General features: G+C 41.5%; 3 protein-coding genes across 3 annotated transcripts; 1 reads left to right on the top strand and 2 right to left on the bottom strand.

Moving 5' to 3' along the window:
* Nucleotides 1–1959: 1959 nt before the first annotated feature.
* On the bottom strand, nt 1960–6581 carry CAPS (calcyphosine). Its single transcript, XM_083369050.1, has 5 exons — nt 5977–6581; nt 5152–5270; nt 4460–4637; nt 3506–3715; nt 1960–2484 (listed from the first exon to the last, which is right to left on the bottom strand). The coding sequence occupies exons 2-5, from the start codon at nt 5235–5237 to the stop codon at nt 2383–2385; spliced, it is 576 nt and encodes a 191-aa protein (XP_083225176.1). The 5' UTR covers nt 5238–5270; nt 5977–6581; the 3' UTR covers nt 1960–2382.
* Nucleotides 6582–10885: 4304 nt separating this feature from the next.
* On the bottom strand, nt 10886–15928 carry VMAC (vimentin type intermediate filament associated coiled-coil protein; the record flags this gene model as incomplete). Its single annotated transcript, XM_083368946.1, has 2 exons — nt 10886–14166; nt 15675–15928. The coding sequence occupies 2 exons, from the start codon at nt 15926–15928 to the stop codon at nt 13818–13820; spliced, it is 603 nt and encodes a 200-aa protein (XP_083225072.1). The 3' UTR covers nt 10886–13817.
* Nucleotides 15929–16420: 492 nt separating this feature from the next.
* NDUFA11 (NADH:ubiquinone oxidoreductase subunit A11) lies at nt 16421–25583 on the top strand. The gene is made up of 4 exons (XM_083354081.1): nt 16421–16542; nt 19287–19379; nt 24977–25099; nt 25229–25583. Exons 1-4 carry the CDS (start codon nt 16461–16463, stop codon nt 25339–25341), a joined length of 411 nt encoding a protein of 136 aa, XP_083210207.1. The 5' UTR covers nt 16421–16460; the 3' UTR covers nt 25342–25583.
* The last annotated feature ends 2197 nt before the right edge of the window (nt 25584–27780 follow it).

Below are 27780 nucleotides of genomic sequence, written 5' to 3'. Positions count from 1 at the left end.
TACCTTACTGAAACCAAACTACTGTTACTTGTTCCTTTCTCACACTTTCTAATTTACCAGATTCAAATATCTTTAATGGCTTGGCAATCATTTCCCCTTCTCTGAATCAAACTGACATTCCATTACAAAGGATTTGTGAATAGTTACGCTCCATGGGTTTCTTAGAAGTATCTCAGCCATTTCGGGCAACTTCTGTTTTTGTCTTGGTCTGAAACTGGTATTGCTATTAACAGAACAATGGCAATTAAGTAATAAGGGGTCCTTTAAGAACAAAGTTAAAAAGGCTATATAAAATCCAATTTCCTGCCAAGCCATTTCTGTGTCCTGGAATTTCTCCTTTGGAACAGCTACAGTAGCTATTCCCTTCTACGATCAGGAAGCTGGATTTAGAAATACACTGGGATCAGAGCTGGTTATATTGTGTCAGACAAAATGAGACTTAGTGACTGAGGTGCTCTTAGAATTTTTTTAAGGGCATTTTCTAACATTGAGAAGTAGATTCTGTTTAACATTAGTAGCTTTTTAAAAAGTTAATAAAAATTACTTGGTTGTGTTAAAGCATTCATGTCTTGCTGGGGTCATCAGGTAGGCTACTGTGAAATAAAATAATTGAGACTTGGAGCTCGTTTAATGGACAAATGTCCCTAAGAGGAAGATATTCCAGAATTAGTTTCGTTTCAGGTTAGTTGGCTTCATGCTAAGCTGTTAAGCTAAATGTGTTAACCCAGTGAATTATAATTAACCAAACCTTGTTTTAATATGTATGAAAACAGTATTCTTTACTGCTTGAGTATTTTTTCTTAAATGAAATTCCTTGTTGGATCCAGACCAAAATCTGTTATAGCTAAGCTAAGCTATAATGAGATTTGCTTGGGTTTGCCTAAGCACACAAACCAATCCAGTGATGGATGATTCAATGAACTGTAGATGAAGTATGGCATAATAGTATGTATGAATCCAATTTTTACCTCCTGTTGCCCATCTACAACTCTAAATGTCAGTTTGGGAGTATTGGGACTAAAAGCTTGACCAAAGGTTCTTATCTGTTCTCATCTCTTGACCAAGATCAGCTTTGGGGCTTGTGCATGTTATCCTTGGAATTAAGTATTAACATGCCAGATACATTCACAAATCTGAATCACTCATTTCAGAAAAAAAAATCTGGGAGGAAAACACCGGGGAAATGAAGTTAGCTTGCTCCTCTGCTCTGCAAAAAAACATACATTTTACCTTTCAGGCTGACCAATTTTTGCCACCACACTAAAGGATACAAATTTGACACTTTCAGTCTAACTTCATATAACTATTTCCAGTTTGGGAGTCATAGGAGAAATGTTTCTGCATCATGCTATACAGTTAAGTGAATCTTCTTCCCAATTATGTTAGCATATGGTAGTACCTGGTCAGTCTTGGTTGGATAGCAAGCTGAACAGGATTTGGCTTGGTTCTGTACTTAATAGGGAAGGCCGGAGTTTTGGTTAGATTGGAAAATTGAATTTTTTAAAAAAAACAACTACCAGAGGCAGTGGCAAACCACTTTCAAATTGTTGCAAAAAAAGCCCTCTATATTAAGTTACCAAGAATTGACGGGATGCTGCTTTTCCCATTACAATTACTAATTAAAGTATTAATTAAAGAACATTCTCTGCAGTCAGTTGTAAAAAGTTAAAAATTTAAACTGGGTACATTTGGACACACATACAAAGTCCTGCTGTGCTGCTTCATGGGGTGAAGGAAAGGTGAGAGAGGTCAAGAGTTGTCTTTTAGAAATTTTTTAAAGACCAGGGGTTTTCATTTGTGCTCAAAGTTTGGGACGGATAACTTAGTCTCCGGATCTGTGGGATTCTAATTCCTGACCATAAGGTGTACTTCTTAAGCTGATGGTATTGCTAATTGCCCATCCTTACCATGTACCACTTTTTACACCCTACTGGATATTAACAAGCAACCAAGTTGGAGTTTGTGAATCTTTTATTCAGAAGAAAGTCTAACTAAGAAAAGTCCAGGAAAGAGTATAAAAGCCTTTTACTATTCTGGTCGATTCAGATACAGAATCCTGCACTGATAAGACAAATCCATAGCATTGAGTTGGAAAATGTTAAATGTTCTTCTGTGTAGAGTCTGATAGCTGACAAAACTCAGAGAGTCAGGAAAACTAGAGTCCCTTCTGCTATAGTTAGCTTTCTATTGCAGCATCTTAATTATGGGCAATTTAGAGGAACCTCTTTTTTCAAGCATATGTCTTACTTGCATGTACAAGCTGAATTCTCATTATCCAAAGCCCGAAATCTACTTTGCACTAGAATGTCCTAGGAATTTCGTACTAAATATGTTGTGCTAAGTTTCCTATGCCTCAGAAGGGAATGCCAATTCTCCATCCCACTACAGCTTCCACGCAGCTTTCATCATGTCGACAAAATAGCCATCACTATCAATAGAGGCACTGACTCCACTGTAGTAGTTCAGGAATTCCTCGTACGTGATCTGTAGAGAAATATGGGGTAGATTTTAATGTTTGTCCCTAATGACCAAACCTCATGTTTTATTGGGGGTGACGATGGCTCAGTAGTTGAAATACTTGGACAAAAGCAATACTTTTACTTCAATTTTTAACTGTCAGTTAAAAATAACCCTAAAAATTTAATATTTGGGGTTGCCAAAAAACAGTTGTAGTACTAACTAGGCCATTCACATTAATAGAAGTAAAGAATGCCGTGGAAAGGATGTGATGAGAAGAAAAGCAGCATTCACAAGCATTCTGTTCTTGGCTACTTTAAAGCCGTGTTTCCCAACCTTGGCCACTTGAAGATGTGTAGACTTCAACTCCCAGAATTCCCCAGCCAGCAGTGGCCAAGGTTGGGAAGCATTGCCTTAGAGTCCTAAAAGGGTCCTGCACAATTATGATTTATATCTGCAAATATAGTAAAAATCTTGGTTTAACAGATTTCCATTCACGGATTTTGGATCCAATGGGCAACATTTTCTCTAGCTCCCTCCTCCCAAAATGGACCAAGTCCATTTTATCCAAAATTGTCCAAACGATTCATTTAAATGTATTTATTCATTCAATTTTTATAGCCACCCATCTCAAACAAATGACTGGATGGTGAACAATCATAGAACAACTAAAAACAGTTAGACTATAATTCAAAATCATATATAAGGCAGCCAAAATATTTAAAACTGCTATCAGTTTATATCATTTGCATCCTGACATATGTTCTGAAATGGTCCAATTTATATCATTTACTTCAACTTTTGTCATTTGCAAACAGAATGAATTGGCTCAACATTTAAATTCAAATCTAATGGACATTTGGAAGCAACACACAAAATATCTAATGGTCTATTAATTCAAGGCTTTATTGTATATCTTAGATCAGCCTTCCCCAAATGGGTGTCTTCAAATGCCCACTAAACGTGTGTCCTTCTAAGTTAGATAAAAAAATAGTTTGGAATCACAACTATTAGAATGCCACACCAAGAGATCATTCTGGCTGTTTACCTTCCCATCCTTATCATCAGGAGAATCAAAGCTCTCCAGAAAAGCGCTGAAAACCTGATCTTCTGTCCACTCTCCACTCTTAAACTTGGGGTGGGACCGGCTGTTGTAGACCCCATGAAGATCCTCTACCGTCACCAATCCATCACCAGTCCTGTCCAGTTTCTGGAATGCTTTTGCAATTATGTCTTTCCTGGTGTTGGACATAGGAGGCTAAAGAAAAGTAACAAGAAGTCAAGAATGTTGGAGTTCCCTTATTTTTTTTAGCCAGATTAATGGTGGGCCTATTTCTCAAAGGTCATCAACAATAATTCAATTGAATCTCTGGACCTTTAGTGCTGGAAGAAAGCCTTTATGGATTTCCTCTGGTAATGTGGGAGACATAACTGAAAAATTAGACGAACATCCTCTAAGCTGCCATGAGTCTTCTAGACAAAGAGAGATGTTGATTTACACCAAAGAAACACCTCTCAATTCACATTTGTAAAGATTAAATAAAAAGGGAGAGATACGGACTTCAGTCAAGGCCCTGGGTCTGGTATGGCAAGCAGGATTAGGCCAGGGATTCTCCATATCTGTTAAAAGGATGAGACTAGTACATTAGCAGCTATTAGTCGAAAAGAGAGTCGTCATATATGGGAAGAATATAGTGTATCACTGATTAAAAACACTGAATTAGTTCTGAACTTTGGGATTCCGAATCTCCCATTTATGCAGTTAACTGTCAGTTAGTTGAAAATCAGGTGCTACATTAGTTTGGTTGCTGGTCATATTTAACAAGCTTTTCCTATGGTTTTTACAAGGTAATATATCTCTGAGGGAAAGGGAGAAGGAGAACAAATAACAGGAGAAACTATGGTTTCCAATGACCACTTGTCTTCCTCACATGTCCTCAGGCCTTCTGTGCCAGCTCAACCTGCTAATTTGAATGTACAAGTGGTTAACTATTTTACTTACCCTCAGGGCTTCCAGGAATTCAGTGAAGTCCAGGGTACCATTCTTATTTTTGTCACAGAGGCTGAAAATCTCTTCTGCTTCACCCCTTTCCAAGGGGACCCCAGCATCCTGGAGACCCTTCACAAATTCCTCCAGATCCAAAGTTTTGCTGCCATTATCATCCATGATGCGGAAAAATCTGCCAAGAATGAAATGTAAAACAGGGTTGTGAGTACCGTGTGTGTGTGTGTGTGTGTGTGTGTGTGTGTGTGTGTGTGTGTGTGTGTGAGAGAGAGAGAGAGAGAGAGAGAGAGAGAGAGAGAGAGAGAGAGAGAGAGAGAGAGAGAGAGAGAGAGAGAGAGAGAGAGAGAGAGAGAGAGAGAGAGAGAAGCTCAGCCTGTACTTTTTCTTATAGAATTCATGTCCTTAAATGACTTACGGCTTTCAGGCAAACAACAAAAGTTACTTTATGACTGATAAAGTAATCCTGAATTTAGAAGCCAGAATACTACTTCCCATTGGAGAAATGACTTTTCTGCAGTTCCCTGCCTCTGCCAAGCAGAGTAAATGAAGCAGAACAATTAAAAAGAAAACCTCAGACAAGGAAGAAAAGGGGTAGGTGCGTTGGGGGGGCGGCGGCACAGGGAGGACCACTTGAATATAATCTGAATGGTATTATTTCCAGAATATATGAATAATCTCATACTTTGTACCTGGCAAGTCCTTTAATCCCAGAAGCTCCTCTTTCCAAGCACTTTGCTCTGAGTTTGGCAATGCTTTCAGTACCTTTTCCTTCCATGCTGCAGATTTTTGCTATGATGGAAAAAAGGATCTAAAGGATGAAGCAAAAAGGATGGTCAGGTACAGTGCTTTCTTCCCTCTTCTTCAGCCCTCAGAGACTTCCATCTGACATAATTAAAATTACTACAACCATAAGTCACAAAGTTGGTTCAAAAACAATCAAAGCAGATACTTCAGAAAAATGTCCCCTTCCAGTGCCTCCTTGGCACCATTGGGGGTTGGTCCAGGGGTGTGTTCGCAATGAGAATTACATGCAGTGTATTATTGTAACAATCTCCATCTTAGTTCATATCAATGATTGACATATGCATCTGAAATATATCGCACAAAGCAATCTATAATTGAGGGACAGATTGGTCTTCCTGCCTTCTAATTCTGGAGTATAAATTGTATGTGGCAAAGAGGTATATTTATATCAAAGACAGAAGGAAAGTTTATCTCCACCGTAGCTCCGGGTAATGTCATATTCAAGACATTACCTGTATTTATACGTCCTTTCATTTCCAAGTGAGTAGTTCCTTTTAGTTAATTAAAATGGGGGGGGGGGGGAATTGAAACAGCTTGAAGACTAAGATGCCACAAAACTTTTGTTCATTTCATTTCTGTCTATTCCAGTGAACATACATTGGGGGGGAGAAAAAAAAACACCTTTCCGTTCCTTCTCTCCTTCTGTACAATCCACCTTCTGCCCCTCAAACCAGACTGCTGGAGTTTTTTCATCAATGTTTAATTCCTACCTGCAATTGTTGCTTGTTTGCTTGCTTTTTCTCGCGAGCCGGGGAACTTAGTTTGACTGTTGTGTTGGCTTGCGTTATGCTGTTCCCTGTCTCTATAGCAATCGCCTGCTCTGTTGCCAGGAGGGCCTCGTCATGGGAAAACTCTGGGTGTGCTGGAAAGCTCTCAAAAGGAAGTGACACAGGCCAAATAGGAAGGTGGCAGGAGGGGCCAGGAGCCTGCACGCCTCATCTTAGTCTAGAGCTGCTAAAAAAAAGGGGGGGTAATAAAGCTCGGTATCAGCGGGAAAGATTTGGCTGGAACCCACCCGAGGTCTTCCTTTGTTGTCCAATTGTGAGGATTATCACCTGCTGTCAATTAGCAATTGTTAGCAACTTTCGTGCCAAGAAATTTTAATTTCACTATGTAGCGAAGCAGGACTGTTTTTTGTTGCTGGTTGGTTTGTTTGTTTTTTGACAAACCAATAGATCCTATTTTGTAGAGCAACCTTTCTCATCCTGGTGTTTTGCAACAAAAACTCCTGAAATTTCTCTGAAATGGGAATTCTGTGAGCTCTGATCCCAACACATTTAGGAATTAGCAAGTTGGAGAAAGCTGCCTTGCTATTTCTAATGTTGTTCTACCGTTGCTTATACCACAGGTCTGCAACCCACGGCTCCGGAGCTGCATGCGGCTCTTTCAGCCATCTCCTGCGGCTCCCACTTCTGCCATGTGCAGTCCAAAAAAAAAAGTGGGACTAAAAAAGTTCAACCAATCAATTCAAATATGCAGGGTAGGTGCATATCTCACCTTGGCTCCACTCTTCAGTCAAACCCTGTTCTGCACATGCGCGCATGTACGCACATGTGTGCATGTATGCATATGCGCACATGTACGCACATGCGCACACATCTTTTGTGGCTCCCAGTTTTTCCTTTTGTGAGGGAATCGGTTCTGAGTGGCTCTTTCACTGTTTCAGGTTGCTGACCCCTGGCCTATACTATATTTTGACTTACACAGCACTTCATTAGACTCAAGTACTATCTACCCGTATACAGTAGTGGCCAACATTGTGGAAACCTTTTGGGAAAAGTGTATTTTTGAGGTTTGATGGCTAATAACACCATTTGTAGTAGTAGTAGTAATTTATTTTTAATTTTTAATTTTAATTTATTGCAGATGACTTTAATTTTAATTTTATCTTAATTTCTGTTATATGTTATTGTTGTTAGCCGCCCTGAGTCCTTCGGGAGATAGGGCGGGATATAAGTCCCATTAATAAATATATATATATACATATATACATATATACATATACACATATACACATATACACACACACACACAACTATATATATATATATATATATATATATATATATATATATATATATATATATATATATATATATATATATATATATATATATATATATATGGATCCTTGGTTTTTCGGGTTTTTCCCCGCGTAGAATTAAAGGTGTAGGCGCAACGTTTCGACGGAATCCCATCCGTCATCATCAGGCTTCTGCTTCCTTCTTCTGGGAGAAGCATGTGGCTGTTTGTTCCTCTTTTTTAAACTGCCAGAGGGGGTGTGTTCTGTGGAGGTGTGCTCTGATTGGGTAGGGGACCAAGTGTGTTCTGATTGGGTGGGAGTGTGTTTTGAATGGTGGGTGTGTTCTGATTGGGTGGGGGTGTGTTCTGAGTGGATGGGCTGGTCTCAGCTGCCAGCTCCAGACCTGAGCTGGTGAGTTGTGCTGCTTTTGTTCGGCTTCGTGTTTGTGGTGGTGCCATGTTTTTATAGTGGGTGTCAGTTTGTTTATTGTGTGGTTTGGAGGGGTTTAAAGTGGCTGATGTTGCAGCTGTTGCAGCTGTAGTTAGGTTTCTGTTTTGTGGTTGTGTGTCTTTATCGTTGTGGGTTCGGATTTGCTTTTTGAATGGTTGTGTGGTGGTGATGTCATGTGATGTTATCATGAGTTTGGGTCTGGTATCATTCTTGGTGGTTGGGCTTCGTCTGTCAATCAAGGCGGGTTTCCAAATGGCTGGTAGACGAGAGGTATCATCTCGTTTATTCATGCTGTGGGGGCGTTTTTCTATCTCAATGGCTTCTCTGATTATTCTGTTGTTAAAATGTTCAATTTTGGCGATAGTTTTGGTTTTTTTAAAATCAATTTCATGTCCCGTGGCTTCAAAGTGTTGGACCAGGGATGAAGTTTGTTCTCCTTTTCTGAGTGAGTTTTTGTGCTCTTCAATGCGTGCACTTATTCTTCTGTTGGTTTGTCCGATGTATGTGGTGGGGCAGGTGGTGCATGGGATTTCGTATACTCCTTGGTTTTCTAACCCAATTATGTCCTTGGGGTTTCTTAGGATGGTGGATATTTTTCTGTCTGTGTAGAATGCTGTTTTGATGTTGTGTTTTTGGAGGACCTTGCTGATTCTGTCTGTGGTCCCTTTTAAGTATGGGAGGAGGGCTTTGCCATTTTCTTGTTCTCTGTCTTGGGTTTTTGTGGGTGTCTCTCTTCGGATTAAGTTGGTAATCGTGTTTCTTTGGAATCCATTGGCTGTTAGTACATTAGTGAGAGTGTGTAGTTCGGTTTTTAGGTGTTGTTCGTCAGCTAGGTGTTTTGTTCTGGAGATGAGTGTCTTGGCTACGGAGTTGATCTGTGCTGGGTGGTGGTGTGAGAGTGCGTTCAGATAGCGGTTTGTGTGTGTTTTTTTATGGTAGATAGTGTGTCCTAGGGAGCCGTTGGATTTCTTGTAGACTAAGACATCAAGGAAGGGAAGTTGATTGTTAGCTTCTGTTTCCATGGTGAATTGTATTTTGGGGTGTAGGCTATTGAGGTGTATGAGGAAGTCATCCAGTTTTTCTTTGCCGTGTGGCCAGATTACGAAATAAAATAAAATAAATATATCAGTGGAAAGATAATTTAATCAAGAATGTAATGCAACAAAGTTTGTTCAATTATCTCTACTGTATTCTATGAAAATAACCAGAAAAAGGAAGCACAACTTGCTAAGGTTGGTATCAGGTCGCTTTCCTTCATCTGATTGCAGCCAATGAGCATGAGTGTTTAGAGAGCCAATCAGGTGTCATCTTGTTTTGGCAATGAGCCAATCAGATCACAGTAGGGTTCAGTTATTGATGTCATGTATTGAAGCTGAGAGGAGGACACTTGTCAGTGTGTTAATGTGATTGCTATCAAGTTGGGTGGGATTTTTTGTGTTCTTTCATTTAGTGAGCTTGTAAAACGTAATAAAATTAAAGTAAGGGTGCAAAGAGTTGACTGGTTGCCCAGAAAGCAATGTAAAATGGTATTATTAAGTGAGCAAGTCTACAGTTATAAAGAAATTAAAAGAAAAAATGGTGGAAACTTAACCAAAGGTGGCATTTCTACTGTACACTTTTCCCAAAAGGTTTCCACAATTTTGGCCACTATTGTAGGGATGTCCCAGCAGTCCCACTGATGATCTGCTTAAGTATCAGCATGACTTTGGACCATAATACTTCAATTGTAAGTTGAGAACTATCTGAAAGCATAGAGGCCTAAGAGATGGCAAGCGGTGTCAAAAGTAGAGAATAAAATACAACAATTTGAGAAAAGCAGATAGTGCCATTTTGTGAGTCCAGATCAGGGGTCTTCAAACTTGGCCTGCCTTTCATGATTTGTGGACTTCAACTCCCAGAATTCCTCAGCTAGGCACGCTGGCTGAGGAATTCTGGGAGTTGAAGTCCACAAGTCATAAAAGGGCCAAGTTTGAAGACCCCTGTACTAGAAGCACATAGAAAAGTGCCTCCAGTCCACAACTCTACATGGCCTAGGCCCGGGATATTTGGAGGACCGTCTGCTGCCGGGGACGACTTCCCATCGCCCCGTGCGCTCACACAGAGAGGGCCTGCTCAGGGTGCCGTCGGCTAGACAATGTCGGCTGGCGACCCCCAGGGGGAGGGCCTTCTCTGTGGGAGCGCCAGCCCTGTGGAACCAACTCCCCCTTGAGCTCCGGATGGCCTGGGACCTCCGGTCCTTTCGCCGCGACCTCAAAACTTTTTTCTTTCATCAGGCTGACCTGGATTGATGATGGGTTTTTAAAATGTTTTAATTTTTAATTGTTTAGTTAATTTATTTTGGGGCTATTTAATTTCTCTTAACTTTTGTATTGTTGTTTTTATTGTTGTTAGCCGCCCTGAGTCCTTCGGGAGATAGGGCGGCATAGAAGTCCCAAAAATAAACAAACAAACAAACAAACAAACAAACTCAAAAACACAGTCTAGGAGCATCCTGTGTTGAATACTTTGATACAGTACTTGCAAATGCTCTAGATGTGTATCTGAAATGAATCTCCTGCTCTTAAGTTCAGTTCCTTCTCTGTTGTTCTCTATGGTTCTTTAACTTTTTGAAAGTTATTTCAGTTTATATGACCCATCTCAAATTCATGATTCTGGGCAGCTAACAACAGTTATATATATATATATATATGTTAAGTGTTTGTTAAGTATTTAGAATACCTTGCTAGGCCCCAAACACGGGACAAATCTTATTTCCTGTTTCAGCCTAACCCAAGGCCATCCACAGGCAGTAGTCACAGCAGTGACAGCTCATATTTGTGTAAATTTTTTTGGAGTGCTAACAAAGAATTAAATATATATATATTAAATACACACACACACATATACATACACACACACACACACACACACACACACACACAAACATATAACTCTGTGACTCTTGAGCTCTCAGAATTTTGAGAAATTTCTTGGGAAAAAGATTCACATCACAGTAACTGATCAGCCTTCTAAAAAAGAGAATAATGTGAGCGTGGTCATAAAATCAGGCAGTTTTGAAAAGTTCTAGTATTCCTGCTAGGAATCATATCAGCTCATGTAAAACATTTAGAAAACAGTGAGAAAAACACCAGAATACAGTACAGATCAAGTATACCAAAATATTTTTTTAATATTATTTTGCTTCCAACAAGAAAAAATAGATTGAGGACCTAGTGTAACAAAATCCCCATAGGCACTTAACTGCTACTTCAGTTGTCAGTAAATACATGACTCAAAACAAAAGTAACAGGCATTAAATAAACCAATCCTCTACATATGTATTCAGTATTTAGTCCCAATGGTTCCTGGTAAGGGTGCTTAGGACTGCAACCACTCATTCAAGAAATTAATTATTCTGTGGAAATACAGCACATTATAGAACAAAAAGGGTTGCCAGAATAGCAGAAGAAAATCTGCAAGTCCCCCAAGGGGATTACAAGAGTTAACTCAACCCATATGGGCAGACAAGAATGGGAAAGACTGGATGCAAGAAAAAGCAGAATCTTGGGAAATCCTATCGTTGCTATTACCATTTCAGCCATTTTGAAAGCTACATGGCTGAAATGGGATTAAGAGGACATCAAGGCAGTTTTATGGCTGTTTAGCTTGGTGGAATTTTGTGAACTTCACCAGAATGGATCCCTGAAGACATTTCTACTTTCCTCTGAAATACACACACATTGCCTGAACCACCAGATTTTGCTTCCCTTTTACTTCCTCGATAGCTCAAGATCCCTTAGCATTGTGTTTCTCAATCTTGGCAACGTGCAGATGTGTGGACCAACTCCCAGAACTCCCCAAATAGTTAGGAATTGAAATACACATACCTTCAAGTTGTCAAGGTAGAGAAGCATTGCCTTAAAATGCTGCAATTATTTTTTTACTGTCCACTTTCTGTTAGGATAGAATCAAAACAAGGGACAATCTCCCTAATTTTCCACCCCAGGCCAGTAATAATTTTACCTTTCTATTTAGCTTTTATAGCAGCCCTGCAGGTTTGTTCAATTCTAGGGGGGAAAATACTATTAAAAACCCACTGGTTCCCTATATTTTGAACAGTAATAATGTGCTTGGCCAAGAAGGCAGACAAGGAAAATATCCAAAAGATGAAGCAACTTCCAGGTTTTCACCAGAAAATGGATCTTAGTTAACTCAACAGAAGCTGTCAGCATTTTTAGCAAGTTTAGGGCAACATTTTTAACACAAAATTACTAGTGTTAAAAATAAACCAGTCTACCCCCACCCCCCACCCTGCCGAGAAGCTAAAATCATAGGCTCTGATCTTTCCTGACTGATTCATAGGCTTAGAAAGAAACTGGCAAGCTAGCCAAAGAATTCTGGGAGTTGGCTCAAAAGCTCTCACAGTCATTGCTTGCTTACGCTTTTTAAAGAGACAAGTGACCTACTCTGACAACAGATACAGTAATACCTGCTGGCTCAGTGGTTAAAATGTACTATTTCAGGCTAACTCTGCCCACAGTCTGGAGTTCAGTCCTGATGGGCTCAAGGTTAACTCAGCCTTCCATTCTTTCCGAGGTCGGTAAAATGAGGACCCAAATTGTTGGGGGCAATAGGCTGACATTGTAAACCAGTCACAGAGCTGTGAAGCCCTATGGAGCAATATATAAATCAACTGTTATTGCTAATACCTGCCATGGAGAACACCTAACCATCAATAAGACCATAAGTAAAAGATGATTGGATTCCTTTTCCTGCTCAAGCAAGCAGACGTAATACTTCAAGCTGAAATTCTCTGCTCATTCCTGTGGGTTAGCCAAACAGGCTGAAAAAAGAAGATTCCTATTCTCTGTGATTTTGCCCCTCCTAAAAAATTGCCCATTCAGATTAAAGATGGATTAAGTTACACTCAAGCAGAAAATGCATTAGACGTAGAATTATTCCACTACAAAAACTTACTTCAGTAAAGTTGTTAAGGGGTAACTCTTGAAAGGAGATGAAGCTGCCCAATGAAAGGAAATGACCTTTTGCCACAATCAGTATAAATGAATGCAGGAAGTACAACTTCTCTCACAAAGTGATGCAGTTGTTAAGTAAGTTGCACCCCACTTTACTTTTTTTTATCACTGTCATCAAGGAAATCCAGCTTTCCCCATTGACTTTGCTTGTTGGAAGTCCCCTTAGAACAGGGGTCCCCCATCCCCTGGTCCATGGACCAGTACCGGGCCACGGCATGCCAGCAACCGGTCCGTACAGACAAGGAAAGCCCCATCTGCAGGATGCAGGCAGCACACAAAACCACACCCTCTCCGATCCACAGAAAAACCTCTCTCCACGGAACCGGTCCCTGGTGCCCAAAAGATTGGGGGCCTCTGCCTTAGAAGACTGCAAATGGTGATCACATGACCCTGTAATGTTGCAACCATCATAAATGCGTACCAATTGCTGAATGCCCAAATTACAATCGCCTCACTGCAAAGATAGTGCAATGGTCGCAAGTGCAAGAACTGATTAGCAGTCCCTTTTTTCACAGCCATCTTAACTCCAAAGGGTTGTTAAATGAATCGTTGTGAGTGGAGGCCTACCTGTACTAGCAGGACTGAACCCCAGGTTCAGGTTCACAGAACTAGAAGGAACCAGAGAGGTCATCTGCAGGATTCATTAGAACATTTCCTTTAGCAAAGGAAAACTTACCAAGTACTTTAAAATTTGTTCCACTAGCTGATAACTTGTAACAATTAGAAAATTCCTCCTGATGTCTAACCCTAATTTGAATTCCTTCCTTGTAGTATGAACCTATTATACCAATATTGGAAGGTGCTGGGACTGTCATAATTTGTCCTAGAGATTCAGGTATCCTACATCCAATTAAGGGGTGCAGGAAAAAAGGCATAATTTTTAAGCCACAAACCAAAAAAAGTCTGCTGGTACACAAAACTATTACTAGAGTGGCTGGTTTAAAAAGTACTTTGTCAACTCCAGCATGAGCAGGTTAGAATTAAAAAAAAAGTGGTATTACCCTATTTAAAAGATTTTTTTAAAAAAGAGACCTCAGATATGGGACCCAAGAAACTTGTCCATTTACACTGTTGTCCCAAACAAAGTCTTGTCTGAATCCTGTTCATCATCTCCAAGTGAAAAGTCTTTGGTATCCAAATCAAGGTCTGGGATACAGTTTGTCTCCAATGACAGGCTGTGATCTGGTGAGTTGGCGTCACTTTGTGCGCCCAGGACAGGACTCAGCTGCTCCCCTTCAGCCATGTAGGCCAAGAGATTGTCCAGGACTGGACGGCTACGACAAATCTTAGTCAGCAGGCGGCTCCTGTGCCTCAGTTGCGTTATCAAACTGTCTTTTTCCTGGATCACATTTAGCAGTTTTTGGGCATGCTGTTCAGAAGACTGCAGCTTTTCCTCCAATATAGCAATTTCCCTTTGGAAGAAAAAAAAAAGATGGGGAAAAAAAGAGAACAGGTTACCTGAAGAACCATTTTATCCGCCTCACATTGCCCCATCTCATCTGATCAGGCAGAGAAGGTATGTTATGGAATACTGTAGTTAAAGAACTTCAGCTAGCTGGGTCTAGGAAACGAGCCTTCTCTGCTGCTTTCCCCACTGTCTGGAATATCCTTCCCACCGAGGACCCCACTCTCCTGATCTTTCAAGAGTCGGAAGACCTGGCTCTGCCAAATTGCAAAGGGCTCACAACCGTGGAGGTAGGTGGTCAGTGCCTTGAAGTCTCTTCCTCTGCCTTTAAACTTTTTTTATCCTTGTTTTACTTGGCTCCCTTCTATTGATACATTGTATCCTCACAGGTAGTCCTCAACTTACGAACACAATAGGGGCAAGAACCCCCACTGTTAAGCAAGGCAGCCATTAAGTGAGTTGCACCCAAATTTATGGCCATTTTTGCTGTAGTCGTTAAGCAAATCACAGTGATTGTTAAGGGACTCACATGGTCATTAAACAAATCCAGCTTCCCATTGACTTCACTTGTCGGAAACCAATTAGGAAAGTCAAAAACGGATGATCATGTGACCTCATGATTCGGCAACCATCATAAATACATGCCTGAATTCTGATCATGTGATCACAGAGATGCTGCAACAGTTCTAAGTGTGAGGACTAGTTGGAAGTCACTTTTTCAATACTGTTGTAACTTTGAATGATTGCTAAACAAATAGTCATTAAGTCAAAGACTAAGATTTTTATGTTTTTATACTTTTTAACTGTTACACCTACCAGAGTCACTCTAAGAACAAGATGAGCAGAATCTAAAATTAAAAAATAAAAATATATGATGGTAGAAAGAACTGGTAAAAAATTATGTTTACGTCCTTTTTCCTAAGACAGAGCCACATGTTACAGAGGAAAGTATCCATTAGAATATGATGATTGTATGCAAGATGTTATCAGACAGGCTTGCTAGTAGGGAAGCTCTTGGTTGCCTGTGTTGTAAAACTGGAAATAATGTATTTGAAAGGATTTCTACCTGCCTGAAGCACATTGGAACAATTACACAATTGCTATTCAACAGGAAAAGATGCTGAGAATGCCTTCATATCCAGTCTGTCCAACCTGAAACTGGCATCTCTTTTCCTATTAATCTGCTCCTGAAGTTCCAGCTGGGATAGCTATGTCCTACCATGCAATTTAATACACACATATTTGGTTTAACAATCCAATTATTTCCTAATTCTGAGAAATAATGACAAACTGTTTAGCAAGATTGAGAGAGGAGAAAAGCCCGCCCAAATATATTATGCAGCAGCCACCGAAAGCTCAGTAATATTCAGAGGACCCAACTTCATACAGAAAGCCCCACGCCCAAAGACACTGCAACGGATCTACGTGCCAACGACTTCTCTAGAAAACCTTTTATTCGTTCACTAATTACAAAGTCACTCTAACGAAGATACTAGTCCTCCTCGAGGTCGGTACCTGTCCTTGCCCTCCCGAAGCCCGAACATCGCCTGGCGCATCTCGGCATCCTTCCGGATGAGACTCTCAGCCTGGCCATGCACCGTGCGCTCCGCAGCTGCCAACCGCCTCTCCAACTCCGCAACCCGCCCGTGCAACGCTGCCAAATGCGCGTTAGCCTCGCGAATCTGAACCGGCGTCGGCGGCGAAGATGAAGACATCATGGACGGCAACGACGAAGACGCCCGGGGACGCCCCACCCACCGCCCGCGCATCGTGGCCAATAGGAAGGCAGGTCACACCCACCACAAAGAAACCATGCCGCGCCCTTCATTCGGACTGACCAATCAGAAGTGAGGTCACACTAATGGGTCCTGAGAGAATGACAGATGGGTCCACAGCCGCTTGACTGAAGCTGTCAGATTTACAGGCTTTAGAGCCCAGTCGGGCCTTTACGACGTCCTGCTCCAACCGCCCCAAGTAGGCGAGCAAGAGGAGGAGAAGCGAAGCAAGCACGCGCGGTGTTATTCCCCTTTACCGCCCAAGCATCTACCAATGGAAATCCACGCGAAGCCACAGCCACAAACCAATCAAATTTCTCTTTTTTTTTCTGACGGGACGAGCTACGCCCACCAATAGTCAACGAGGCTGCGCCTCCTTTCCCCCTATCATCCCGCCCGATCCTTACAAACCTCGGCTTGCCATTGGCCCGTGTAGAAGTCTAGGCCAAGATCTCGCGAGACCAGGTGCTCGTGTCCTTGGTGAAATCTCGTGAGACTTGCGCCAGTCGCCGGGGTCGGTGTCAACATGAACGACTCTTGGGAGATTTTGGACGGCACGCACTGTTTCCGGAAGACCTGGCTGGCGGGGCGCCTCGGGGCCCTTACCGGTGAGAACCAAGCTGAGGCGGGCCGTGACCGTGGGGCTCCTCGTTTTCCTCGGAAGCTACCCCGAGTTAACTGCCAGTCCATCCGGGAATCGTGACAAAAAAGGTCCCCCTCCTTGAACCTCCATCGCTGTCGAGCTTTTCTGTGGGCTCGTCTACACAGCCTCCCTCTGCCCCGCCTGGAAGGCCCCCTGCGTAATGTCCGTTAAAGCAGCGTTTCCCAACCTTAGGAACTTGAAGATGCGTGGACTTCAACTCCCAGAATTCCCCAGCTGGCTGGGGAATTCTGGGAGTTGAAGTCCACGCATCTTCAAGTTCCTAAGGTTGGGAAACGCTGCGTTAAAGGACCTGCCTTCACAGCGTAGCCTCCATCTCGTTCTCAACCCATCCCAGAGGGCGGCTCAGGCTGCTCCTAAGCATCCCGGCAGAAAAAGCGCTTTCCCGGAAAAGAAATTGGCTTCCATGCCGAAGCTCTGCGTGGCATGGAGGGAGTTGTTGTTCCAATTGGCCTGCTGGCAGGACTGCCCCCACCCCATCCGTTTGCTGGGCTCGGTGGTCTTTGCACAGCCGCTGCCCCAGGAAGTGTAGTTCCCTTGATCATCTGTGTCCTCTCTGTATCTCTGGAAAACCCATGGAAGAGCAAATGTGGGTACTGGTAATCCTCAACTTACAACAGTTCATTTAGTGACCGTCCAGAGTTACGACATCACTGGAAAAAAAGTGACATATGACCGTTTTTCAGAGTTATGACCGTTGCAGCGTCCCCATGGTCATGTGATCAAAATTCAGACACTTGGCAACAGACTCATATTTATGATGGTTACAGTGTCCCGGGGCCATGTGATCACCTTTTGTGACCTTCTGCCAAGCAAAGTCAATGGGGAAGCCAGATTCGCTTTACAACGGCATTACTATCTTAATATCTGCAGTTATTCACTTAACAACTGTGGCAAGAAAGGTTATAAAATGGGAGGGGGGGAATCACTTAACTGTTTTGCTTAGCAACAGAAATTTTGGGCTTAATTATGGTCGTAAGTCGAGGACTACCTGTACACTGTAAGGTCATTGTTCTCATTGGTAAACTCCTTCATATCTCCTGCAATATCCCCCTTCCTCCCCCCCCCCCGGGAGGGGTGTCATAGCTTGCACGGTAGCCTAGTGCTGCTGCCTCTCCCCATCACCCATGATAGCACTTGGGATTTCAGAGTAGACAAGCCATACTGCATTATGGACAAACATGGTTTTGGAAGTGTGCATGCATTAAAACATTCATTCTCGCTTTGGTCTAGTAGTGAATAAGGCACCAGATTAGAAAGCAGGAGACCATAAGTTAAAAGCCACACCTTAGTCATGAAAGTCTGGGTGACTTTCTCTTACCCAAACCCATCTCACAGGGTTGTTGTCATAAGGAAAATAGGAGGGAGGTGTGTTAGATATGTCCACTGCCTTGGGTTGTTTGTAAAAATAATAAAGGCAAGGTACACATAAATAAAAATAATCTTGATTTCAGACAGGTGGGAGCTAGGTGGGAGTGACTCAGTGGGTTAGGACGCTGAGCTTGTTGATCAGAAGATTGGCAGTTTGGCAGGTCAAATCCCGAGTGCTGCGTAGCAGCGTGAGCACCTGTTACTCGTCCCAGCTTCTGCCAACCTAGCAGTTCGAAAGCATGTAAAAATGCAAGTAGAAAAATAGGGACCACTACGGTGGGAAGGTAACAGCGGGATTCACTAAAAACAATATCTAATTTCCAAAATAGGTATTACAGTTTCTGTGAAATCCTTTAACAAATCTAATTCCGTATTTTGATTAAATTTGCTATTGTATGCAAGTTTATACATCCCAATAAGATTTATAATCACTGTGGTATACATATATGATAAAATAAATATATTTTTCTTTACGTTTGGTTTTAAGTATGTTTGGTCTCAATGTTACTTTTATATTTTGACCTTTGTAAAGGCAAAGTCTTAGATACTCTTCACAGGATAGAGTGATAGATTTTCCTTGGTGCTGAAATTCAAGAACCACAGCTCAGGAGAACATCAGATTGAGAAGGTTGCTTTAAAAAGCCTAGCCCCATCTGAGGAGAAATTGTCAGTTGCAGCCTTTGTGGTGTTACCCTGTTTTAATCCATGGTCAGTATACTAAAACAATATGATTTTATCTGTTAATAATTAGATTTTGATATAGCGATGTGGATAGGCACAGTACAGGTGGTCATTAATTTATAACAGTTCATTTAGCGACCAAAGTTCCAATGGCCACTGAAAATTACTCATGACCATTTTCATACTTTAGGACCATTGCAACATCCCCATGATCATGTGATCAAAATTCAGATGCTTGACAGCTGATTCATATTTATGATGATTGTAGTATCTTGAGGTCATGTGAACAGCTTTTGCAATCTTCTGACAAGCAAAGTCAATGGGGAAGCCAGATTCACTTAACGACTGTTTTACTAACTTAACAACTGCACTTAACAAATGGGGCAAGAGAGGTCTTGAAAGTGGGACAAAACTCACTTAACAAATGTCTCATTTAGCAACAGAAATTTTGGGCTCAATAAGTTGAGAATTGCCTATATTCCTCCGTATATATGGAATTGTGTTTATGGAATTGCCAATAGAGAAAGAATAGTTCATGATAAGCGTTTACTTTCCTTATTTTAAACTAATAAAGGGTTTTGTTGTTGCTGGTATTATACTAACCTCCTTGTCATCCATTTTTTTAAAATCTTCCCGTAGGTCTTATTGGCTCAACTTACCATGTAATTCTGTACACGCCAGAAACAACCCTAGAAGGACTTTTGAGAGTAACCAAATCCACTGTCACTATGGGTAAGGTCTGCTTATTTGATTAGTAGCACTCAAATGCAAATCAGTACGGCTTACTGGGTTTTGGCTTAGCGTATTATATGAATAAAAGGGACGCGGTGGCTCAGTGGGTTAGGACCCTGAGCTTGTCGATCAGAAGGTCGGCAGTTTGGCGGGTCGAATCCTGAGTGCCGCGTAGCAGAGTGAGCACCTGTTACTCGTCCCAGCTTCTGCCAACCTAGCAGTTCGAAAGCACGTAAAAATGCAAGTAGAAAAATAGGGACCACTCCGGTGGGAAGGTAACAGCGTTCCATGCGCCTTTGGCGTCTAGTCATGCTGGCCACATGACCACGGAGACGTCTTTGAACAAGCGCTGGCTCTTCGGCTTTGAAACGGAGATGAGCACCGGCCCCTAGAGTCGGAAACAACTAGCACGCATGTGCGGGGGAACCTTTACCTTTACCTATTATATGAATAAAAGCACTGGGGTTGTAAATCATGATTGATCCTAATTCTCTTTTGCAAACTGAGCCAATCAGAAATTATGGCTTAAAACAATGTGTGAAGTAATCAAAGGTTTCATTTTCATTTGTATGTCATTTCTTTTAGACTGTGTTTGATTTGTACTTATATCTCAGTTTTTTTAAACTCAGTGTTTCAAGTTTAATTTACACATACTTTTCTAAAAAAAATAACTTATGATTAAAGCATAAGTTAATAATATCAAGCCTAGAAGTTTAATAATTCTTAAATCCCTGTTCAAGTACTAACTTGTATTATATTTATAAGCTTATGGGTAGATTTTAGTAAATAATTAATCATTTTAATTCGTTCTGTTCAAGAGATGCTAAAATTCAGGAGGGATTATATCTCCTGCACAAAAATATTGGGGATAGATGCTCAGAGACTAAGCGCTGCCTTTTCAATAGTGACTTGATATGAGAACAGCCCTTAGCTGAAAACAGCAGGGTGCAAATAGTGGTGTTTTATTTCAAAATGTTTCAAAACCAAATTTTGCGGAATGTTTTGTTTCGAGCATCTTGGGAGACCTCAAAACCCCTCCAAGATACTCAAAACAGCCTGCCCTATGCTCAGAAATAATTTTACATTCTCACCCGCATTCTTTCAAATAAATGTTTTTCACATCATTAGGTGAAACTTTAGAAAGGGTCTCCCAGTCGATTTTGTGCTAAGCAGTTAGAATAAAATAGCGTATTTTAGTGCAAAGAAGTATCCTGTGTTCCTCTTATTTCCATCCTAGAAGATATCCCCAGTGGTTCAGCTGTGGTATTAAAAGACTGATTGATAGATTTATTATGTGCCATCAAGTCAGTAGATGGATTGTCAGCAGGACAATCTGCACCCATCCTGGTTAGTCCAACCTGGTTCTTCAGGTCTTCCATCTCTGCACTGATTACCATTGTGATTGAGCTCATCAGTTTTTCTGCTGGTGGTCCTGTGTTTCTTTTTCCTTCCTTCTAGCTTCCCCAACATTATAGACTTCTCCAGAGAGATAGATGTTTCTATAAGATGTTTGAAATACGAGAATTTGAGCCTGGTCATTTGTGCCTTGACTGAGAACAATGGATTGACATCGTTGGGTATATTTTGGTTACCCGCATGAAACATTTTATCGACTGTTCCACAGTCATTGAGCTCTTCCATCCCTTATGCCAATAATATAATCAGTTTGATTTATTTGTGCCCCATCTGGCGAGGCGCTGCTTTGATTGTTAGAAAAGGCTGTTAGCAAAAAGAAATCACTGGAATTACAGAAATTGACAAATCATTTTCCTGCTTCACTGGCCGCATAGTCCAACTAGGTTTTCTTCCTTAACCCAAAGCTGCTTTTCCAAAAGGCAACTGGACTTCCTTGTTTGTTTGTTTTTTTCCTTGGAAGATGTTTCGCTTCTCATCCAAGAAGCTTCTTCACTGCTAAAGAACTGAGGAAACGTCTTGGATGAGAAGCAAAACGTTTTCAAGGAAAAAAAAGCCAAGAAAGTCCAGTTGCCTTTTGGAAAAGTAGCTTTGGGACAACCATGACTTGGATGAATGAAGATCTCCATAGGCTTTTCTTCCTTAATATTTCCAGACGTGGCATTCCAATTTCTCAAGGCAAGCAGCAGATATTACTTGCATGTTCTGTCAATTTCAGATTAAGCTTGACCTTAAGACCTGCCTGCTCTTCTTATGCATCAGAGGTTGGAGCATAAATTTGGATAACTGGCATATTAAAGGGTTGTCCACAAAGTCTAACTGGTATTACTGTAGCCAAGTACAGTCCCTCCTGTATACTTTCTAACATGAAAGCAGCACCATTTCCTTTTTTGTTTTTCATCTCCTGACCAGTAAATCACGCAATCTTCTAACGGTTCATTTCAGCTGCTGATACCTAAGACATCAATGTGTCATCAGTTCATTCCATCTTTTGTTGTGCAATCAGTTCATTTCATCTTTCATTGTGTTGACATTTCCCATGCTGATGCTTCTTTCATTCCAATCTTCCACTGTACATTTTATTACTGCAGCTTCTGATATCTTGGGATCATCAGCAACTAGGATCCCAAAGGCTTTAACCTACCCAGATCATAAGTGCTATTAGTGCTTTTCTTGGGGAAATTCAAGAGTGGTTTACCATTACCTCACGCACAGTATGAAACAATGATTGCTGTTGTTCCTAAACGGTTTTTGGTTTGCAGCATCTTATTTTGTTGATGTCCTATATAGGTGCTTTGTTGGTTTCTCAGGGGAACTTGGATGATCTTCACATCTTGCATGATCCTGCTAAGAATATATACTTTTTGCATTCACATCTGACATTCTTCATCCCTCCCAAGAATAAAACTTAATGTTGTGATTCAGGGTCAGCCTGTGGGTTTGGCAGTTGGGTCGGATGATTCAGAGGAGGAGGAGGAGGGTGTTGCTTGCTGAGAATAATATTGAGGCTCCACAGAGCCCTCAGCCAGGCCCCTCCCATCTGGTCATGACACAGACCCAGCTGTGTGAGCCTGACAGCGTGGATGAAGATGACCCACAGCTGGCCCTGTTCAAGGACGCCCGACGCAGGAGGCAGTCAATCAGGAGTAAACAGAGGAAGGCAATGGGGCACCTCGGAAGGAGGCAGAGAGAAGCCACGCCCTCAACTGTTTAAAAGGGGAATGTGTGGGAGGGCTGGTTTGCTGAAGGCAACCGTTTGAATAGCTCCTGTTTCATGGTTCGTCTTTGCTCTCTTTGCTCTGTTTGCTGTTTTATGTTAATAAATTTGGCAGGCTTAGTTCCAGCCTCTTGCCTTCTTGTAAAGGGGTTGTCCCTGCCTTTTCTGCAGGGCCGGTAGCAGGCTGGTACAGAACACTTAATGGCCCCACCACAGTGAGGGAGCATAGCAGGACTTGAGGGGGAGTATTAAAGATAGGGAGACCTAAATGAAATCACAATCATGTCCATGAAATGGGAATCAAGGAACGGCTCATGTGTAGATATTTTTTGACATTATGTAAAGAAGTGCTAGTTAGACTGTGTTTGTGACTACTAAAATGATAAACTAATCTATGTCACTGTTTCCACCCAAACAAAAGTTAATGTTTTCATTAGGATTTGGCAGAAAATAAATATATTTTAATTTTATATTTATATTTTGATATTTTAATTTTAATCATTACAATTTAATCTGTGTATACCAGGGTTTCTCCAACTTTGCAGTGGTACAGTCTTGCTTGACCATGTTGCCTGGCCATTGCTAAGTGGCACAATCACATGACATCACACATAACAACTATGCCACTTAGCTGCAGAGTTTCCAAGCCCAATTGTGCATGTTAAGTGAGGACCATTTGAGGACCATCCAATATGCAGATGATACCCAGTTGTTCATCTCCACCCCGAGCCAACCCAGTGATGCCCTTGACGTGATGTCCCGGTGCCTGGAGGTGGTGCGGGTCTGGATGGGAAGGAACAGGCTCAGGCTTAACCCCTCCAAGACTGAGTGGCTGTGGATACCGGCATCTCGTATTGTCCAAGAAGTTCCATCTCTTCTGATGGGGAGGTATTGCCCCCCTCAGAAAGGGCTCGTATCTTGGGTGTCCTCCTGGATTCATGGCTTAATTTGGAAGATCATCTAACAGCCGTGACCAGGGGGGCCTTCGCACAGGTTCACCTAGTGTGCCAGTTGCGCCCCTTTTTGGATCGAGATGCCCTATGCACGGTTACCCACGCCCTCACTTCTTGCCTGGATTACTGCAATGCTCTCTACATGGGGCTGCCCTTAAAGTGCACCCGGAGGCTTCAACTAGTGCAAAATGCGGCCGCACGGGTGCTTATGGGAGTATCTTGATACTCCCATGTTACACCACTCCTGAGTGAGCTGCATTGGCTTCTGGTTACCCTCCGAGTGCGATACAAGGTGCTGGTAATAACCTTTAAAGCCCTACATGGCTTGGGCCTGGGGTACTTGCGAGACCACCTGCTGCCATTGTCAACCTCCCATCACCCGGTTTGCTCCCACAGAGTTGGCTTCCTCAGGGTGCCGTCGGCCAGGCAATGCCGGCTGGCGACCCCCAGGGGAGAGCCTTCTCTATGGGTACGCCGACCCTCTGGAATGAACTGCCCCCGGAGCTGCGGACGGCCCCTGACCTTCGGTCCTTCCGCCGTGACCTGAAGACCTGGTTGTTCCAACAAGCGGGCCTGGACTGACTACGTTTTTTAATTAGGCTTTTTACCAGGTTAAATTGTCTTGTAATTTTGCATTTATTGTTTAATTCTTTAAAAAAATATTTGTATTCTATGTTTTTTTAATTTTTATTGTTGTGAGCCGCCCTGAGTCCTCAGGGAGAAGGGCGGCATATAAATTTAATTAAATAAATAAATAAATAAATAAATTATATTATATTATGTGAATCCAACTAATTATGACTTGGTAACGATTTAAAAAATGGGGATTTACAATTAAATGGGTACTTAGCCTCACTCACTTAAAGAAAAGGCGGAAAAAATATTGGTAAATTATCAATTTATAAAGCTCGTTGTTCATAGGTTCACAGTAAAGGAAGCTGCTTTGTATTAAATTTAAGTAACTGAATTTAATAGCATAGCATATTTCGATAATCACAGATGTCTTTGAAAAGATTACTGTAGAGAAATTTAGGATGATGATTTTCCTCTATTCCAACTTTTGAATTTTTTGTAGACATCTGACCTACTGTTTAGTTATGAAATGTATATGCAGCCCATCTTGCTATCGAAGTGACTCCAGGTGGCTCACAACAGGGTAAAAGCAAGAATATAAAAACCTTAAACATTAAAATTAACACAGATTGGATAAAATTAGGAACCACTGTATGAGCAGAATGGATGAGATGGGATCTTCTTTCTTACTTCACTGGCTACCTCCAGCATGGAATGCTCCCATCCAGACCCCAAATTCTGGAAAATAGGATTTTGACCCTCTTCGTTTTGATTTAGCAGGGCTAGTAGAAGCTCCATAATTATTCCCTATTGACTGCTCCAGGCAGTTGAGTTATCATGTATTATAGTCAATAGGCCAGAAATACAGCTGGTTTTTCTGCTTTCCTTGTTTCACTGGACATGGCATTTCTCCTTTAGCTTCTGCTTTTTTTCCTCCGTAGCCACCTTAGGGGCAGTTTTTGCGGCAACATCTTGCATCAGTGCTGAGCTTCGAGACGCTCCAGAAGACCCCATGAACTACTTCATTGGAGGATGCGCATCGGGGGCAATGATAGGAGCCAGAAGTTAGTATTGGTCTTGCCGATGGTTTTTTGTTTTTACATTCTCGGGATACTTTGAAATTTGAACTGAATAATTATAACATATAATGTATAGTCTATGATCTAACCAATGTTTGTTTTCTCCCTCTTCAGCTAACAGTTTTGTTATCGGCAGTTCAGCTTGCGTTGGTCTTGGTGCGTTAGGAGCTTTTGTCAAGGTGGCCAGGCAGCAAGGCTGGAGATTTTTGTTACCTCCTAAAAAATAACTTGGACTTCCTAATTCTAAAAGCAGACATCCTTCTCTGTCTTCTTTTATCATATATAAAAGCATTGTCGTTATGTACATTTGCTAGTCACTAATTGAAGCTCATCGTGCTTCCAAACGATATAAATATTTAGTAATAATAAAGGATGTTGACATAACTTGTACATATGATGAAGCGGTGATTTCACTGAATTGTCTGTTCTGAGAGGAACTTACATCCAAATAAATAATTGTGTTTGGGTAGCTTATTGTTCATTTTTATGCTTAGTTTCCCCCCCTAAAAATGGCTTCCTTGGGACTGAGCTGGATGGCAATACTGGAAATACTAAACTTGAAAGGGGTTTTACTGGATTGGAGCAAGAGTCAATTGATTCTGCCTTTGTTTCCAATAGGTGCTACTTCCATGTGTTTCCAGAAGGCTCACAATAAGACACTTATCCATAGAGACAGTTCCTGTATCTATACAGTCTGCAATAAATTATAGAAGCAAAAATGCAGAATGGTCATATTAAAAAAATATATTTTCATATTCTGAAAGCTGGGTATTTCAGGCAAAGTTTTGCTAGTACAGATACACCTCAAGTTGTGACTTAGCAACCATTCAGAGTTACGATGGTTCTTTCTGGGGGTACTTACAATCCAGTTCCAAGGTTGCACCAACTGTCCCCGCCCACAGTCAGATGACTGCATGTCAGATGCTCACCTGGCCCTCATTTATGGCTTTTTACAGCATCCCATGGTGATGTGACTTCATTTTTTGACAGTTTTTCTGAAAACCAGCATTTACTTCCAGTTTTTGGAAAAAACGGCCCAGAGGAAACCATTGGTTTGCTTAACAATCACAGCATTCAGTTAATGACCACCACAAATAAGGTTGTAGAATTAGGCCACTCACATTTAATTTACAACCATGATGACTTACAACTGTGATGTGCCGGCTCTGTTACAGTTGTAAATCAAGGACTACCTCTATCCTTAAGTACAATGCTCTCACCAATAGTTTCAAGCATTTATCAATCTGTCAAAGTTATTTAGCTGTCCATCTCAAGCATGCAATTCTGGGTGATGTACAATAGAAACAAACCAATGCAAACACATCTTAAATAATCATTGCAATCAGATAAACATGCATTTACCTCCCTCTTTGAGGCAGATGGGCAGTTGAGAAATGTGAAAAATAAATAAAGCATACGGTAATTTAATGAAGCCAGAAGGGAATATTTAAAAACCTCAAATGCAATAAAGCCATCTCATTGGCTGTTTCCAAAGAAACCCCAGGACTACGGTCTTGAGAGATTTCCAGAAGGTCGAAAGGATTAAGGTGAGGCTCACCTTGTGGGCAGGAGGGTGATATTCCAAAGAGTGGGTGCTATGGCAGAAAAGGCTTTCTTCCTGGGTCTTGTCAAATGGAACTCCTTAGCTACAGACTCGTAACGCGCCCCTGCAGCCTAGCCTGATATAATTGGGAAGAGGTGGTCTCTCAAATACCCTGGCACAACAAAATTATTTTGAAAGATAATTTACATAATAGATTTTGTTAAAATACCCGTTTCCACTTCTGTTTATATTGTCCATATCTGGCATAAGGATATAATTTAGGTTCTTGATATAATTATTTCTGAATGCCTGCTGTTAAAAGAAGCCTCAAAATACATCTTATCCTACTTGGTGAAGCCAGTCAGACTTTTGGATTCCAAAGAATTTGGAACAGCAGGTCTGATCGGTATAGCAAAGTATTTATTTTTATTTTTTTAATTTTAATTCCATTTATATCCCGCCCTTCTCTGAAGACTCAGGGCGGCTTACAAGCTTAGCAGTAGCCTTCATTCTATGTATATGCCTGCTTATTAGGGGCTTTCACACACACCCCAAGCGGCATTATTACAAAGTCAGCTTAATTGCCCCCAACAATCTGGGTCCTCATTTTACCTACCTGGGAAGGATGGAAGGCTGAGTCAACCTTGAGCCTGGTGGGATGTGAACCTGCACTAATTGCAGGCAGCTGGTGTTACTTAAGGAGGCATTAGCCCACTGCTCCACCAAGGAAGATGGGGTAAAGCTGACCATGAATAAGAGAGAACCCATATTAAGGCCTATGATGTGGTAAAGGCAGCAAAGGTGTACTTTGTTTCTGCCATAGCAGAAACAGCAGTTTGTCCAGGCGACCTGAGTGAAGTTGTGATACATCTCATGAGGAAGATATCTTTGTTCCAGTATTTGAGGGGCTGCCACAGAGAAGAGGGGGTCAACTTATTTTCAAAAGAACCAGAAGGCAAGACAAGAAGCAACAGATGGAAACTAATCAAGGAGAGAAGCAACCTGGAACTAAGGAGAAATTTCCTGACAGGACAATTCATCAATGGAACAACTTGCCTCCAGAAGTTGTGAATGCTCTTAACGCTGGAAGTTTCTAAGAAGAGATTGGACCACCATTTGTCTG

Source organism: Vipera ursinii (assembly GCF_947247035.1).
Source record: "Vipera ursinii genome assembly, chromosome: 1".
In the NCBI taxonomy this organism is placed as follows: domain Eukaryota; kingdom Metazoa; phylum Chordata; class Lepidosauria; order Squamata; family Viperidae; genus Vipera; species Vipera ursinii.
This window is presented reverse-complemented; position numbering and strand designations above follow the sequence as displayed.

What these genes read in the sequence shown, in the direction of transcription:
- NDUFA11 (XM_083354081.1), top strand. Translation starts at nt 16,461, where the DNA reads ATGAACGACTCTTGGGAGATTTTGGACGGCACGCACTGTTTCCGGAAG. An exon ending in GCGCCTCGGGGCCCTTACCG is followed by an intron (nt 16,543 to 19,286) that starts GTGAGAACCAAG and finishes ATCTTCCCGTAG; the next exon opens with GTCTTATTGGCTCAACTTAC. An exon ending in GGCAATGATAGGAGCCAGAA is followed by an intron (nt 25,100 to 25,228) that starts GTTAGTATTGGT and finishes CTCCCTCTTCAG; the next exon opens with CTAACAGTTTTGTTATCGGC.
- CAPS (XM_083369050.1), bottom strand. Translation starts at nt 5,237, where the DNA reads ATGGAAGGAAAAGGTACTGAAAGCATTGCCAAACTCAGAGCAAAGTGC. An exon ending in AATTCCTGGAAGCCCTGAGG is followed by an intron (nt 3,716 to 4,459) that starts GTAAGTAAAATA and finishes ACTTTTCTTTAG; the next exon opens with CCTCCTATGTCCAACACCAG. An exon ending in CTGATGATAAGGATGGGAAG is followed by an intron (nt 2,485 to 3,505) that starts GTAAACAGCCAG and finishes ATTTCTCTACAG; the next exon opens with ATCACGTACGAGGAATTCCT.